This window comes from Xiphophorus couchianus, chromosome 19 (genome assembly GCF_001444195.1).
Source record: "Xiphophorus couchianus chromosome 19, X_couchianus-1.0, whole genome shotgun sequence".
Lineage (NCBI taxonomy): Eukaryota > Metazoa > Chordata > Actinopteri > Cyprinodontiformes > Poeciliidae > Xiphophorus > Xiphophorus couchianus.
Genome location: NC_040246.1, coordinates 4,350,594 through 4,368,685, shown reverse-complemented (window position 1 = coordinate 4,368,685; position 18,092 = coordinate 4,350,594). Strand labels below are relative to the sequence as shown.

The 18,092-nt window shown below is 40.9% G+C and overlaps 1 protein-coding gene across 1 annotated transcript; it reads right to left on the bottom strand.

Annotated features, from left to right (window-relative positions):
- akap12a (A kinase (PRKA) anchor protein 12a) lies at positions 1-14,936 on the bottom strand. The gene is made up of 4 exons (XM_028000756.1): positions 14,212-14,936; positions 10,986-11,070; positions 1,669-8,004; positions 1-1,565 (listed from the first exon to the last, which is right to left on the bottom strand). Exons 1-3 carry the CDS (start codon positions 14,329-14,331, stop codon positions 1,703-1,705), a joined length of 6,507 nt encoding a protein of 2,168 aa, XP_027856557.1. The 5' UTR covers positions 14,332-14,936; the 3' UTR covers positions 1-1,565; positions 1,669-1,702.
- Positions 14,937-18,092: the final 3,156 nt, after the last annotated feature.

Genomic DNA, 18,092 nt, shown 5'->3' with positions numbered 1-18,092 from the left:
TCCAGATAATCCTTTTGGGCAGAAAGATGGAACAAGAAGTATATTATCATTAAGGCTCAAAAATCAATATTTGGGTACATTCAATGTCAGACTTTTCTACTGTGATATGGCATGCTCCCTGTCTCCTTGAAATTGACAGTGGTATCTCTTTTTGACTGCAAATATGCACTATAGAGCCTGGGTAAGCTTTAAAACAGACATTATGTACAAGATAAAATATAATAACATATCTGAAATATGTTTAGGTCTGTAATACATTTCGCAAAACCGTAAAGGACTCACATTCAAACATGTATTCATTCCCACATAAACGTTCTTGTTTCTGTCACATTACAGCCGCACACAGCGCTGTATTAATATGATTGTATAGCAAAGTAAAATAGCGCCTAACTGTAGGGTGGAACAAACATCATGGTTTTCTACTTTGTTTACAAATACATCTCAAAAGTGTGGTGTGCTTTTATATCCAGCCCCTTTACTCAGCTAGCTTTAAATAAAATTTAGTACATTCTGTTACGGATGTGGAGTTTAGCACAGGGTTATTTTTTAAAAAAAAATAACATTTCACAATCTGAACATGTCACAGAGCTTTGTTTAATTCGTCATCTGAAAATTTAAAGGGTAGATGTGGCGCTTGTGCAAGCTACTATAAGGAGGCTTTGACTCTAAAAATGGAACAAAAGTTGCAATGGAATGGTTTAGATCAAATAATTTTTGTTGTGTTAGGATAATCAAGTAGAAATCTGGACCTAAATCAGCTGTGACACGCTTGAAATAGATACTATGTAACCAATCTGTCAGAGTTTGAGCTTTTTTGTAAAGAATAAGCAAAGAAATTTGATTTCCAGATGTGCAAAGCTGGTAGACGCCAAAACTCTTGCAGCTGGGATTGCAGGAAAAGCTCAATGTACAAAGTATTGTTTCAGAGGAGATAAATACAAATAACTTCCACACTTTTAAGATTATTCGTAGAAAAAAACGGGTAATTTTCCTTACAAAATGCATTTGAGTTTGTGGTTGTTGCTTAACAAAATGTGAAAATGTTCAAGGATTATGAACCCTTTTGCAAGGCTCTGCAGGTGAAATAACTAAAAGGCTGAATGATGAAATATATGTGGCCATAAATAGGACAGGCTGCGAAGTATCTACATATATTAGTATATAAAAAAGGTGTGTGCAGTGTCGGAGTACAAACGTAAATACTGCTTCCGAATTCTCTCAGATACTGTTAAAATCACTAACTTTTCAAAAAATAAAAAAATTAATATAATGTTAAAAGTGGAAGAATTGGACATGATTAGTAGTCTAAGTTGCACACTTTGGAACAGCCATGTTTTAGTAAGAGGTTGATGCGTTCACACCTGAAATCACTGCAGTCACCCTGAGAAGGTAACGGTTTCCCTGTCCAAACTTCTCTAACCACACCTCTGTCATAATTAATGTTAGGTTCAAAATCAAGAATGATTTCACCACTAAACATGGGAATATTACTGGATTAACTTGATGTCACAGGAAACACTACAATGGCTTTTCGGAACGTTCGTCCTTTGTTATGATTGTCCAACCTTGGAAAAGATGAGAGAAAGCACCTGTTAGTCATTTGTGACAGATAATTGAAGACTAAATTCCTTAAATGAACAGTGATTCTGAAAATGCACTAAGATGTACCTGTCATTAACCCCAGAGTCGGGATGTGTTAGCTTCATTCCACTGCAGAGACACTGGTTCCCAGGTCCTCGAGTGCAACAGTGAAATCCTCCCCTTCACTTTCCATTTCACTCGTTTCTTTTTTCAGCGCATCTCGTTGACTTTCTGTGTCCTCAGCCTCCAGGCTGCATGGCTCAAACTCCAGCTCAGGCTCTCTTTCATTCTCTTCTTCACTTTCACTCTGCAGCTTGACACGTTCATCCACCTTTTCTGTGGATGCTTGCATGTCCTGCTGTGGATAGATGTCCTCCTCTGCGTCCAGCCAAACATCTTGATCGTTTTCGTCCTCTGATTGTCTGAAAGCCCAACCCTTTTTCACCTCGGAGAGCAGAGGCTTTCTCAGGAGCAATGCTCTCTTCTCTTGTCTTGCTAGTTGGCAAACCTCCATTGTCTGAACCTCTGCAATGACTCTTTCAGTAGATTGGGTTTGTTCCAATGGCTCTATTGTTTCCACTGCTTGGATACCCACATCCAGCAGCACTGGCTGACTTGCAATCACAGCCCTTTGGATTAAATGTGAGTCCGCTTCTGGTTCTGTGATACTGGTTGCCTGCACTGCAACCTCATTTAGCTCCGTCTGTTTCTTGCTTTCATCTCTTTGACGTACAGACTCTGCTGACTCCTCTGCCTGAACTCCAGCTTCAGAAACGTCCACCTGCTTCACGGGTTCAATTCTCTCTATAGGTGCAGCGGAGGGCCATGTTGAGGCTTTGGCTTGAGCAAACTGTATGTTCAGTTTGAACTCTAAAGACAGGCTAGAAGGGGACTCCAGGTTGCCTACTGATGAGATTACTCCAGTGTTTTGGGGAACTGCTAATCCAGCATTGTCAGGTGTAGCGAGCTGTCTTTGCGTACTTGCCAAAGGTTCCATGGTGGTTTCATTTGGACCCTTGACAGCTAATTCCTCTGTTCTTACATCTCTTGCTGCAGCGCATACTTCTGGCTTGTCAGGTTTTGCTTCCTCCAAATCCTCTTTGTGATCCTCGATGGAGATGTCTGGGCCTTGTGGAATAATTAAAGGTACCTCGGATTCTTCAAGGCCTTCTTGCTCAGCCGGGATTCCAGTGTTCTCAGTGATGACAGTGGCCTCCTCCTCTTGTCTTTTGACGGCCATCTCAGAGCCGTCAATGATCACCTTCTCATCTTCTGTCTCAAGTGATTCCTTTTGGTCTGTCTCACATACTTCTATCATGCTTTCTGGCTCATCAATGACTTGTTCTACATGTTGAGTGGCCATCTTGGATGGCGTTTCCAGTAAGTTACTCGTCCCATGCTGCATAACGTCTTGAACTGTCACCTGGATTTCTTCAATAGTAGTTTCTTCTTCAACTCCTGCAGTGGCTAAGAGGTTGTCTACTTTCTGAATGCTTTCATGGCACATATCAATGACTTGCTTATCTTCTGTAATGCCTACTTGGATCACTGTGTCAACGGCGTTCTGGGCTGATCTGATATCCACATCCATCAGGTACACCTGGACTTTGTGATTCACCTTGATCTCCACAGGCGGCACACGCATTGTCACAACAGCAATGCTCGGCTCTGCTGCCTGATTAATGTCATCTAGCACTAATGGGGTTGCAGTCTCTACTGTATCATTTATTTCTATCTCACTGGCTGTTTTACTCATCAAAACGTCTTGAACCACAACATTAGGTCTCTCACTTGAAACGTCTTTTAAATTACTCATAACTTCTTGTGATATGACGGTGTGATCAGTGGCAGCCACCTTTATCTCAGCAGCTGAAAGTAGGCCCGTTTTATCCCCCTCTACCGCCTCCTGCTGCTCACAGAGATTCACTTCACTTTTAGGTTCTTCTGAAACTTCAGCCAGGTCTACACAAACTGGCTTGGTTTCCTCAGGACATGTTGTTCTTTCTAGGATCTTAGCTGTCCTTGCCTCCTCATTAACTGAGGATACATGAACTGCTGTCAATGCTGGTAACCCCTCCATGTTCTCAAGAACATTTTCTTCATGCTCAACCTTAGCATCGCATGGTTTAGTATCAGTTTTCTGATCCAGCTGCAATACATCTTTCCCCTCTGATTTTTCTGGAGCATTGTCTTCTGGCTGTGGAACATCTTGAAGTAATGTTTGCCTTTCAGGTTCCTGAGTTTTACTTTCCTCTTCACTTGGTGCAGTTGCTGATTTGCACGTCTCTAAATCTGAGGCAATATCTTGTGGACTAGGAGGCGAACCTACTAGTTCCACAGATGGAGATTCCTTTGACTCTGTAATAATTAGTTCTTCTGTGACCGTTTCCAATGCTGAAGCGTCATGTATCACTTCCACATCAGATGCTACAGAGCTAATTGCTACTGCATCTGGTGGAACTGCAGCAGCTTCTGGTTCCTGATCATTCTCTGTTTCAGGAGAATCATCCACTTGAACGATTCCTTGAATTCCTGCTTTTGGTGTGGTATCAGTAGGCATTGCATCTTTTTCTAGAACCTCCACTCTGCTTTCTTCTGACCCCAATATGTCTTCTTGAATATTGTCTGTGGCTTCTTGTACATCAGTGGCTCCTTTAACATCAGAAACTTGTGTAGCATCAGAAGACTCCAGTGTAGAAATTGTTTTTTGTCTTTCTTTGTCAGCTTGTTCTTCATTTTCTTCAGGGAGAGACTTTACCAGTTCAAGTTCTTTTGTATTTGTTACAGTGGATGAAATGTTTTCTGAGAACAGCACTGACTGATTAATGGACTGAACTGCATCTTCTTCTGAAGTCAATATTGGTGCTTCTGGACATATCAATTTGTCTTTGATTTGAGCTGCATCTGTTTGTGGCTCTTTGTCTTCTGGTTTATCACTTTCCTCTTGTTTTTCATCCTCTGTGTCTGCTTCAGCCTCTTTATTAAGGGACTGAACTAGATCCTCTTCAGATGTCACTGTTGGTGTTTCTACAGATTTCAATTCTTTGAGTTCAGCATTGTCAGTTTGAGTTGCATCCGTTTTGACCTCTTTGTCTTCTTGCTCGTCAGTGACTTTAGTGAGAGACTCTACTTGTTTGGGATCTTTTTCAGCTGGCGAAAGGTCTGGCAATGATGACACTTCATCAAGGGACACAACTGCATCCTTTTGTGACTCTAACATTGGTGCTTGAACACTTTCTAATTCTACTGTAACCTCAGACTGATCATTTTGTGGCCCTTTCTTTTCTGTCTCCTCTGTCATTTCAGGTAGAGACTCTACTGTTTTTGACTCGTCTGTGTCTATTTCAGCTTTGAAAATATTTTCTGAAACTGATACTTCTGTGTTGAGTGTCTGAACCAGATCCTCTACCAACTCTGTTGCAGCAGCTTTTACAACTTCTGTCACTGCTCTTTGTTCAGTTTTAGCTTCCACTACTGGAGATTCTTTGTTGTCTTTGGTTTCTTCACTAAGATCCTGTGAGGGTGTTTCAGTTAATTGAACTGTCTCTGGGGACCTTTCTTCAGGTGAGTGAATATCATACTCTCCTTTGGCCACCTCAGCTTTTTCTTGTCTTACCTGTTCTTCCAGCTCATCCACTGCATCAGGAGGTTTAACCTCATTTTGAGCTTGCTTTTTGGTTTCAATGTCCTCTTCTGTCACAGTTTGGTCTTCCTCCTTCTCACCTACTTCCTCGGTGTCATCTACTGATGTTACCGCTAATTCTTCTTCGAAATCTGTTTTTCTTTCAGCTTGACCAGTAATAAGTTCTTCAGTCGCTGTAACTTCTTCTCCTTTAGGTAAACTCTCTTTTGACACTGCTTCTACTACATCCCCTGCACCTTCAACTACATGCTGCCTCTCTTTTGTAATTTCCAAATCTTTTATGTCTTTTTGTAATTCTGAAACGCTTACCTCACAGATGTCATCTGTGGCTGGCTCAGCAGTGTCAAGCTCCTCTTTAGGAACTTCTGAAGCCATTTCTGTAGAAATGGCCTCACTAAGGTGAGAGATGCTCTCGGCTTGGATTGTTGCTGCAACTTCATTCACTGCATCAAGTCCTTCAGCATTTAGGCCTGTCTTTATGCTTGTTGCTTCTGATCCTCTGTGTACTTCCAGCATTTTGGGCTGGTCTAATACAGACGATTCAAGTATTTGATGTGATACTGAACAAAAAGCTTTTTCAGGACTCTGTTCCTCCAAACACACTGGAACTGCCTCCGGGCTTGCAGCGATAGTCTCAGAAACCTGCTGCAGGAGGGACTCTGTGTTCATGATGGTGTACTCTGCTGGGACAGGTGTTGTGTTACCAGATGTTTTTGACGACTCTGATAACTGGGAAACTGCGGACACCATCTCTGTGTCATCTGCCAAGGTAACGTCTGCTGGCTCCGGAGCGGTTATGGCGTCAGATGTGATCTCCAGCAGGTCCTCTGCTATTGTTTCGTCTTTTGCTGCCTCCTCCGCCACTGAGGCTGGGGTGGTCTCTGTAACGATCCCCTCCTCTGGGATATCACTGAGCTGTTGATTGCTTGAGTCTGTGAGCTCGTCTGGTTCTTCATCTGTAGTTGCGGCTGATGAAGCCTCTTTTTCTAAAGCTCCTTCATGGCTTGGGATGTCTTTTGGCTCGGTGGGCGCAGTGTCCTGTAACTGGACTTCCTCTTTGATCTCAATGGTTCCCATTTGAGTGGTTCCCATTTGAGGCTCACCATCTGCATCTTTTTCTATATTACTTTCTTTTTCTGTCATTGGTTCTGTTTCAGGTAAATCAAATTCAGACAGTGGAACCACAGCAGGTGTCTCGGAGTCCTCGTCATCGATACTCGCCACCTCTTTACCGACCTCCTCACCAGAAACATCAACAGACTTTCTTGTTTTTCTTCCTGACAGGAGTTTCTTTATGGAAAAGGCAGAATCATCTTGGCCAAGTTCGATGGTTATTTCCTCATCCTCCTTCACTTTCTTTTTGGGAGTGACAAGTTTTTTAAATGACCTCCATGTTGAGCTTTCATCTTCCTCTGGAGGACTTCCTGTCTGTTTTGGGGATGACGCCAGAATCTCCTGCATCTCATTAGACGTTCCAATCAGTGGTTCTTTAGAGCCACCATTTTGCTTGCTACCGTCACTATTTTGAGGCATATCATCCTCAGAGTCTGATGTTTTCCGGCTTCTTCTTCTTCCAGATCCACACAACACAGCTTCCCATGACACAGACGAATCTTTTCTCCTTTTCCCTTCCTCTGTGCTGTGATCTGATATTTGCTCTGCTTCAGCTGATTTCGGTCCATCTTTTGAACCTGGAATTGGCCCCTCTTCATGGTCCACAGATGACTTCTTCCTCCGTTGGGGAGTTACAAGCTTTTTGAATGAAAACCAAGCCCCATCTTCCCCATTCACCACCTCTGCAGGAGTTTCCTCTTTCTTGTTGTCTGCAGACTCTGCTGATGACAGAAGCTGATCTGAAACATGTTCTCCAGAGTCGGACAGCTTCGTGTCACTTGATTTTCTGCCCTTTTGCTTTTTGCCGCGTTTCTTGAAACTAGAGCCTGACAAAAGCCTTTTCAGGGGACTTTCTTGAACAATTTCCTGAGAGTTGGTGATTTCATTTACGACAATAGATGGTGCTGTAGCTGATTTGGTGATTGGCCTTTCCTCTTCAGTTTTCTCTTCATGAAGCTCTTTCTCAGTTGGAGCAACGTCTACCTCATGGTGGTGTTCACATGATTCCTGGGTCGCCTTTTCCTCTTCTTTCTGTCCTACTTCATCTTCAAGCTTCTTTTTCTTTCGAAGACTGGAAAAGATTCCAGTTGTAAAAAACTTTTTAAATGGGCTTGCATTTTCGTCGAGCCCAGCTGGAGATGCTGGACGTGGGTCCTCTTGCGATGTAACATCCTCGCTGAGAGGTGAAGATGTTCCTGCATCATGGGATGTATTTTCCTCTTTTGTTTCTATTGTTTTCTCGTCTTCTTTTTCCTGAAAATCATTAGGTGTAACATCTGTCAGTGTCTGGCACACTGTTGAATCGTTTTCCACAGCCTCCTCTGCCGTCTTGAGATCTGTGCTTTCTTGAGCCTCTTCAATTATTTCATTCGTTGGCTTAACATCTTCTGGTTTGCTCGGCTCCTCCTCCGTCACGTCTACTGGCACTGCACTTCTGTCAGTGGAGCCTCTCTTTACTGTCAGTTTCAGGCCAATGTTGCTGAAAAACTTCCTGAAACTGTCATTGATGTCATTCTGCTTGGCATCCATTTCGATCAGATCATCGTGTCCAACCTGTTCGTCTCCAGTTTCTTCAGTCACTTTCCTCAAATTAATGTCCTCATTTTCTAAGGGTGTCTCTTCTTCTTTTGGTGGCTCTGAAACTTTTATGTCTGGACAAACGGCAGCTGAACCAGGATAGAAGAAAATTATACACCAGTCAGTTTTCTGCTGAGACAAATTTCAGATTTTTTGCCATTGAACAGTAATACAGCTAAAATGTATATATTTTTGAAACTCCATAAAGACACATTTTCTTCACTGACCAATGTTAAATCACACTTTTCTTGTTGTAAAATTATATTTATTTGCTACATGTTAGAAAAATAAGAGGCTTTCTTTAAATACTGTAAGTGTTAAACTATTTGGATGATGGTATTATAGCACCTGACCACTCCAAAACATTGACTTTGTTGTCCTTTGTAACTAATTTGGCAGTGTGTTTAATCATTGCCCATTTGGAAGACTATTTTGTGCCCAAGCTTTAATTACTTAGCTAATGTCTGAAGATGTTGCTTTGATATTTCCACCATGTCCTGTCCTCATAATGTCATCATTTTTGTGAGGTCCACCCAGGGGCGCAGTATAGGGGGGTGAAAGTTATGACAATTCCAAGGGTCCCTGACCAACAGGGGGCCCTCCACAATTTATTTATTTTTTTGTTCATAGAAATTTTAAAAAATGGGGCCCTGTCAATTACAAAATTAATTATATTGTGTTTTCTAAAATTGTTTCAACAGTAAAAATTAACTGTTACCACTCCCAGACCAAAAAGCACACATTTGCTCTGAACCCCCCTGGATCTGCATGAAATGGTTCGTTCCTGCTTGGAGCGCTTGACGGTGACGATGTTCAGCAGCAGTTAGTAGAAAACAAGAACAACTGTGGCTGTTATTATACTGCTAAGAAAAATAATAAAGTTAGGTTTTCAAAGTATAGAGAGATAAGAGATAGAGGGAGAGAAAGGTAAAAGTGCCAATTTGTAACCCAGTTTTTCTCCGAGAGGTGGGTAGACTGTGAGATTATCAACCATTCAGCATAGTTAGCTTAGCTACAGACTACTGTTTGCCTCCATTTCACTAACATTTAATGAATTAAGGAAAAAAATTACTAACATATTCATATATTGAACCTGTCCCTGTACCTTTTACCACTTAACAACAGATGGGTCAGTCAGCAGCAGCTCTAGCCCATGTCCCTCCTGACCCGTCCTCTTGTAAGAGAAATTAAAGCTGCAGTCTGTAACATTTATAAAAATATTTTTTACATATTTGTTAAAGCTGTCATTATATTGTGACAGTATGGTATGAGAGATAATCTGTAAAAAATCTATTTCCTCTGCCTTCTCCCAGTGATATCTAGAAACAACCAACCAGAGACAGGTGAGTTTTAGTGCTGTCAATCACAATCTCATGTGGCTGCTCATCCCTATGCTGCAGCTAGCGCAGCCTGTTTTTGGGGAATGCTCATTCTAGTTAGCATAACTACCAGTGACAGCAGACAAACATTTTTCCTGTAATAAGTTGTTTTTCCACCATTAGCACATTTAGCAGTGTATGAATGAGGTTGATTGACAGCACTAAGACCCTCCTCCTGGTTCTGATTGGTTGTTTTTGGCCAGAACGTTGCATTACTTTAGCCAGTAATAGCAGCTGAAGGAGCAGGTGGAGGAGATTGATTGTTTTCACAGATTATCTGACATGGTGCCAGCTTTAACAAATATGAAGAAAACTTTTTTTCTTTTTTTTTTTTTTACCCCTCCAGGGGTAGGAGAAGGGGGAAGACATGCGGCAAATATCGTCGGGTCCGGGAGTCGAACCCGCGACGGCCGTGTCGAGGACTCAAGGCCTCCAAATATGGGTCACGCTAACCCCTACGCCACCACTGCACGCCCGAAAACATATTTTTTATTAAATTTATAAACTGCAGCTTGAATAAAATTTAACTACATAGCATTTTTTGAGAAGTCTGGATTGCTTCATGTATATTTTGCATCTTGCCTATGACTGTTGCTCGTGGGGAGATACATTGCAGTGATCTAAAACTAATAGAAAAAATTTAAGCAACCTATTTGCATACTGTATGCAGATTGTTGCATGTAAAATTCACAAGCAGTTAATATTGTGCTAGTTATCAGTATTGGACCAAAGAAAGCAAGGCAATTGCAAGCCTTTAAGACTGTGACGCTTTTTATGGGTCATATAAACTCAAAGGATTGCAACAGCAGCTGCATCGGGAGGACCAATTAAATTTTTTGTCATGGGGTCCAAGATTCCTGGCAGCGCCCCTGCTTGTACCTCGCGGTTGGGATGGTGTATTTAGGCTGGCAAGCTTACCTCTTTTTCTTCCAAATGTAACAGTGGTCATTATAACTAAACACTTCAATCATAGTTTCAAGAGACCAGAGGAAATGTCTCCTAAAATCATATATTTGTCTCTGATTGTAACCTATAAGCTCTTGTGATGATCAGCTACTTTCTGTAGGTTAATTGGAGGTAAATCTCATTATGTGTTTTCGGGCACACTTCAAACACTTATTTCTTGCATACCATCAATTAAAAATTAAATGAAATCAGCCAAAATATCAAGAATAATGTCGTGAGTTTGTTTTGCTTTAGAAAGGTTGGTATGCGTTTCAAAATATATTGTATTTTAAAGAAAATAACATTATGTGGAAACATTGATGCAACCACTCAAGCCTCAGTCAGTAAGTAAATTTAAAAAATCCTAATGGACAATGACCCTAATCGTGCCAAGAAAGTATTGACGAAGTGACGTGAAGAGTAGAAAGTCTATGATTTGGAGTGATCCTTAAAGATTTCTTTAAGCAGATCCTGGAAAGGTGTGTACAGGCAAGGTGACTCAGACACACCAGGAGAATTGGGCGACAATTACAACAAACTATTCTACCATATATATTAAGAAACTGTATGTAAATACCGTAATCTAGAGAAAATGGGAGGAAAAAAATAATTGTTATCTGACATTTAGCAAACAAAAATAGTTTTTGTAATCCTGAGTGACCCAAAAATTCGAAAGACTTAGTCTGATTTAAAGTCAGCGTATGTAAATATGCGGCTTGATGTGTATTTAAATTAGGATTCCTCACCTTCAATGCCAATCTCATCCTCACAGTGACCATTCAGCTCTGCTTTTCTGTTGATATCAGAGATCTGTCCATTGTTTCTGAGAACCTGAAACGAAGCACAAAATTATATGATGAGTAATAGATTATAAAATCCATCGATTGTCCATTCGCACTTATCCCTACAGGGTTGTTGGAGTACTGTTGTCTATCTCCAGCTGTTATTGGGCAAGAGGCATCACAGGGCAAACAACCATTCACACACTCACCCTACAGTAACCAGTTAACTTAACAGCAATGGTTTTGGACTTGGAGGAAGATGGTACAGGTCAACTCCAGGCTGGGATTCAAACCCAGGACCTTCTTTGTGCAAGTCAACAGTGTTCTCATCTGCATCATGGTGGAGCCAATTTTAACATAAAATTCAGCAAACAGTCAATCCGCAGTCAGCTTCAATTATTCTTCATTTAAATTACAAACATTTTGATCATATGTCTATCAATGGGTGGGAGGGTGAAAAAAAGAACTTTCCCTTTGTGAATCCCAGGTATTTCTTTCGTCTTAAGTCGTGTTTTCTAAACAATCGATACAATCCAGTTAGTGTTGGATGGTGGCGACTGTGACCTTTCTGCTAACAACCCTAATAGCCTAAATCTCAAGACCCTGAGACAGATTAGTGCGGCAGGTCTGAGCAGGGTTTAGAGAATGAGCAACACATGTCCAACTAGAGTGAGGTCATTCCCTTAATAAATCAGGATAAACGTCGCTGTCAGCGAGTTGATAGATGCAGGTGTCCTAACATATTTGGCCAATCTCCTACAGCCGATGTTTCTCGCTGTTTGCTGATGTCAAAACAGGTCTTCCAAGTAATCCTCGAGGACGATTAAGGAAATGCAGGGCAAAACCGCTGAGAGAATTACAAGATGCCAAGAGATCAAATGCCATAACGTGATTAGAACTTACTTTTCCAGGCGACGGACACTCAACTTCAACAACAAGCGAGCGCCTGAACTGTGGTAGACGGTTCGGCAGATTTTCTTTTGCTTTCATTTATTTGGAGCTTGTTTGTTTCTGAATGTATTTTTGAACAGTTCACAAAATAAAGCAAAAGAAACAGAATGTTTTAGGCTATGAAATTTCACCGCCAATTCACAGCATATGAAAAGGCCAAATTTATATACAGAAGTATATTCCAGGTTTCAGGGGTCTCAAACTCCAGTCCTCGAGGGCCGCAGTCCTGCAACTTTTAGATGTGCCTCTGCTGCACCACCTGAATAGAATAATTAGGTCATTAGTAAGGCTGGGAGAACTGATCTACACAAGGAGGAGGTAATTAAACCATTTCATTCCAGTGTTTTGTACATGAGGCACATCTAAAAACTGCAGGACAGCGACCCTTGAGGACTGGAGTTTGACACCTGTGCCAGGATTGATCCAATGATACATACAGATACCAATTTAATCCTAGTTGTGATATAGTGCAGTTAAATTACTTTAATAAGGCTGATTGTTAAAAAGTCATTGATTACATTGTGTCACTGGCTTTGCAGCAATTCCTCCTGAATTAGCTTTTGGCGACGTTGGAAAGGAACAACTTCCTTTTAACAGGAGAAACTGGACTCAGTATGAGCTGCCGTGACCAACTACTGGTTTGATTAATGCTTTTACCAAGAGAAATGACAACGTAAATAAGGCTTCATGCAGAACACTTAGATTAGCATGTTTATTTCTTCTTTTTTTTTAAAGTAGTTCTCCATTATAGTCAGCTGCAATAGAGAGCATCTGTAAATAAGTTTCCAAGCTCTGCCACAGATTCCCAATTGTCCTTACTTTGACTAGGCCAGGGATTTGCAACATGTGTCTCTGGATCTACAAGTTTTCCTTTTGACATTCCCCAATTACGCCTAATAACTTTGATTTAAATGATAAAGAGCCAATCATTCTTAAATACAATAACAAATACAAGTTTTAGATGTTTTACAGTTTTTTATGGAATAATTGCATTAAATTTCCGCATCAGTACAACAATTAAAAGCACCTGTAATATTTTGTAGATATTTTTTCATGTCATTAGGTTGGAAATTATGTGCTCTCTTTTTTTTTATACCACAAATATTAGAATCTCATCAGCCCCAGGTATTTGTCCTCTTTTTAAAAAGTTTTTTTCTTAGTTTTAAAATGTAAAAATAGAAATAAAATAACGGTTCTTTAAAAATTACAACAAATTTGCTGTTGTAAATATTTATTACAAATTTAAAGTGATCCTTTTTTTTAAATTGGTGTAATCTTAGTGGCTCTAAGCAGGTTTTGTGGCGCTGGACTGAGGGCAAAAATAGCTCTTTGGTTTAAAGTGTGTAAACCCTTTGACTAGGCCATTCTCTGTCAGAACCACATCTTATGGTTGAGATGTGGTGTTCCAGGTGGTTTAGAGGTGAAGGAGGTCCGCCAGCCACAGGGTTCAACATGTGGGCCAAAAGGTTCATCTTTAGTCCTCTCTGACCAGACCTCCATCTTCCACTTGTTCCCTGTGTGACTGTAGACTCCAAAAGTGAGTTCCTTTGGGTTCTGATGGCATTTCTACTGCTTTATATAAACCAGGTTTGTGGATTGACTGTTCTTGTTGACAATCAGACATTTGCTATATATGAAGCGATCACGTGTCGGGTGTCCATGCCTCACCTCACTCTCTCAGAACAGTAGTGCATCATGTTGGACTTCCTGCCCATCTTGACCAGGTGATGATGGTGCACGTAAATAATCGATGTTGCTTTCTGCTGAGTGCAGCAGAGAGGGAATTTTATCCCTCCCTTGGGCTTCACTTTTGTTCTTCTAAGAGTTTTGTCTCACCGACCCACCCCAGTCAGGAAATTCAAAACGACCGCATCATAAAGAAAAGCAATGCAGATGAAAGCCAGTCCTCTAAAACTCGAGCAAAAGTGGGCTCGTTTATGGCAATCCGGCAGACATTTCTACACACCTCAGTGTTACAGTACAACTAATTCTCTCCATTTGAAAGAGCTTTTCGTTCCCTCCCTTCTTTTCTGCAGCAGCATCTGCGTTGTCCTGCCAGCAGCAAAAAAAACCCCGGCCTCAGCATCTTCCTCTGCTTTTTACACACACCAGCCCCATTCTGCGTGAAAGAAAGAAACTCCGCACAGTTCATAACAGGTGTATTCCCTGCGTCTAGGTCTTAACACGACTCATGTACCAGCAGAACTTATCGATGCGGGAAGAAAACATGACGCTATACCTTGTCGTCGATGTCCTGTCCGGTTTCCACATCCTTCACTTCCCCGCTCTCCTCTTCCTCCTCCTCCGCTGCTGCTGCATCGCTTTTGGCCTCCCGTGGCGCAGACTGAGCGTCTCCCATAATCGGATCTGCAGCGCGTCACCGTCCGGACGGAGAGAGCCGCGCAACGGACGAGAAAAATATCCAAACGAGCCGGCGACTCCGTGGAGGAGAAGGTCAGCTCCTAACTGCAGCCGGGATGGATCTTGACAAACTATTTTTTTCGCTCTCCTCCCCACCGAGTTAAAACACCTCCCTTAGAGATCACATGAAGATATAAGGAGCCAAGCCTGACCCGGCTCGGCTCGGTCCGGCTCGGCTCGGCACGCCTCCGAATGCATCAAATAAAGAGGAGGAAAAACAAGCTCCTGTACTCAGATGAGCGAGGAAATGTCCGAGCTGGGAGCATGAAACGGAGCCATTGTACATTCACCACGGATCGCTTCCAGACGCAAACAGCAAACATGCACCAACTTATTTCAGAGCCCGTAATAAATGAAAAGTTAAGCCAAGATCATTTTGTGCGATGTAATTGGTTTAGAAATGTATATTCACTCTTAACTGGATCAAATTAAGTCTTAAACTCTGCAAAAAATACTGGGTAAGTATTGTGAGAATGTATCAGTTTTGTGAATCAATGTGAAACAGCGTGAATACTAACTTTAATTAACACTAACACAACATTCTTGCTTCTTTTCATGTTGCTATTTCATATTTTCATTTTTTTTCTTCTCCAGACTAAAACCTGTTTATGAAATATGTCATGGTGACCATTCAGCACTGCAAAAACCTGGCAAGTTGATTTATTTTAGCCGCCGCCTTCTCAAAGATACAGTTGAAACCAGATATTTACATCCGCTGCACAAAAAGACTCTCTTAGCAGCGTCAGTCGGCGTCTTCACAAGGTCTTCTGCTTTTGTTCTGCATGCAAATATTTCACACCAAAAACACACCCACCTCTGAGACCTGAACGGCACCGGATACCACGATGTTTATCCTAGAGGCTGTCGTCCTGTTGGAGAACCAAAGCCTCCTCTGATCAGACTTTTGTTCTCTTATTTACGTGTAATAGTGGGGTTGAAGTCAACCCTCCGATGTCACACCCCCGATCCACTGCGGTCACAGTGAAATAATACAGTGAACACAAGTGTAACCAGGTGAAACCTCTTTGGTTCTGCAACGCCGGCTGCCTGGTGTGAAAGCGCACCAGGCCCATGACCTCAACAGGTCAACGTGTATGACTGAAAGGCCAAAGTGATCCGTCATGAGGGGAATGGAGTTGTGTGTTTGTTGGGGAACTATGATGTTAAAAATGAATTAAATTTGAAACGTGCAGCAGTTGATTCAAAGTGAAACTGAAGAATCCTCTGCATTCTTCCTAAGAAATAATTATTTTTTGGCTGGTTTAAGTGGTACAACTGCACATTTCCAATTGAGTTTGAACATTTTGAATTTTGGTCCAAGCTAATATGACAACACAGCCCAGTTTGGACAGAGATCCTGATGTCCCAGCAGTTTTCAGGCTATTCTGGGCTGAACCGTGGTGGTGGCTGTTGCTGTTGAACTTTCTGACCCATTTCAGTTCATCTAATGAGTCAGTTTGGGTCAAATGGGAAGATTTGGATCAAAATGTTTGTTGCAACAGGACAATTATTCCAGCTACACACCAAAACATACTTTGTCCTAGAGAAGAAAAATAACAGCACTCCCAAAGCGCTTACTTTTAGAAAAAAGGAATAAAAAATTGTATACACGTAAACTACATCGCCTAAACTATGCGATCACCACACATATGTGACCTTGAGTGACATTCAGTTCTAAATGAATATAGTTTATGATGATGTTAGCCCAACCTGTGCAGCTTTAACATGTGTTTAGGGCCATCATTATGAGAATATTTGACCTCTCTTCCTAAAAGCACATTTATGAGGTTAGACACTGATGTGGGATGAGAAGATTTTGTCCCAACTGAGTTGTGTTGAGTCAGGATTCTGCGCACACGAAACTTTTACGGATCCTGCATTGTGCATTCACGTACACATAGTAAAACCGTCCATCTACTACTGTAATATTAATATTATTTATTGTTTTTTTTACACTTTAATGTTTGGTTCAAGACTTTGCTCCAAAGAGCTGAACAAACCGTACTTGTATTTCACTTTTCAAAATGTTACAGTGCCTCTGATCACTATGGACGCTGACTTGGGCGTGACCTGGGACACTTTACTCGTAAATGTTTTACAGTCTTTATAATATAGTTTTATACACTTTTCAAAGGAGGACATGATAAAGACCCAAAGCACATGTCATGTCAGCTCAGCGCACGGCTTTAAGCTCTTTATAGGAGGAACAAGTGGATGTTGCTTCGTCCGGGAAGTCGCTGCGATTATTGTGGAACGAACACGATTGATTTTCACTTGTCTTGTCCAGTCTGGACTCTTCGGGCGACTTGGTTGATTGGATTTCAGAGAGCATTAGAAGTTTCATGCACAGGACATCAGGAGGTGTCGTGTTATTTTCCTACTGAAATAATTCAGCGTGTAAAAGGGAGTCATATGTCATATGTCATAACTTAGAATATGATTGAAAAGTTCATTTATGTCAGTAACTCAATTTGCAAAATGAAACATGTTATGTAGATTAATTACACACAAAGTGGAGTTTTAAAGCCCTCGTTTGTGTTAGTTATGATGATTTCCTACTTACAGTTAATGAAAACAAGACATGGATGTCACATTAGATTATTACATCAAACCAATAAAAAAAATGACATATTTAATACAAGATGAAAAGTATGTGTGATCCCCTCTTGAAGGTTTTCAAAATGTACTTTTAATCTGACTTAGCATGTTCTGACTTCCTGACTCTCTCTGTATTTGGCTAATTTATGAAACTGTAATGTCAGCGGAATCATTTTAGAAGATGGAAAATGCCAAAGATTTTCAAGATTGGAACAAATTGCTCAGACAAATGGAAATCAGCTGACTGGCCAAACTGTTCAGCCAACGAGAAATAATGTGATTCAGAGTTTGTGATGGAGCATGCGGGCGAGATGCAGTATGAGCAAAACCAAAACAGTCCGACATGTTTCTGGACCTTTTATGGAAAGACCCTGACCCTCTGATTTACTTCAGCAAGGTTTCAAACACATTTATTTTCCGTTATTATTATTCAATTGAAGATTTTCTGGAGTTTACTAAGTTTGCTTTCAGTGATTACATATACAAACATTAAAAACAAAACAGGTGGCTTCTAGGTTAGATTCATGTAATTTGATGCAGATATGTGCTACAATTTACTGCGTGATCTAATCTGCGAGCCAAACAATAAGCTCCATGTTTTCCATATATCCTTTAAAGACTTAATCAGGTCGCAGACAGGCTGGCAGAAAAAGACTTTGGTCTTCTTCCTCCGGTGAGATTTATCAGGCAGACTCTGTTATAAAGGAAGATGTGTGTGTGTGTGTGTGTGTGTGTGCCCCGCAAAATTCACACCTCTTGAACTTTTTTTTTTTTTTTGAACTTTTTTATTCAGATTTTCCAGTGCATGTCACATCTCACACATCTTACAGTTTACATGTAGAAATTCACATGTTATGTTCTAAAAAGGGGTTTTGTTTGTCCAAGGTCTTAAAGAAAAGACAAGAAAAAACAATAGTAATAGTAAAAATAAATAAATAAAAAATAAAAATACAAAGAGGAATCTCCCATTCATTAATTGTAATTTCCTCTTGAACTTTAAAAAAAAAACATTTATTAGGCTTCAACCACAAATTTCATGGGATTACATTTGATAAGCCAACAAAAACCATTGATTTGGAAATGTTATGGTTTTCGAAATGC

Excerpts from the sequence above, each read along its gene's own strand:
- akap12a (XM_028000756.1), bottom strand. The coding sequence starts at position 14,331 with ATGGGAGACGCTCAGTCTGCGCCACGGGAGGCCAAAAGCGATGCAGCA. Across the intron at positions 11,071-14,211 it reads GACAGGACATCGACGACAAG|GTTCTCAGAAACAATGGACA; the intron begins GTATAGCGTCAT and ends GCTTCGTTTCAG. Across the intron at positions 8,005-10,985 it reads GGATGAGATTGGCATTGAAG|CTGCCGTTTGTCCAGACATA; the intron begins GTGAGGAATCCT and ends ATCCTGGTTCAG.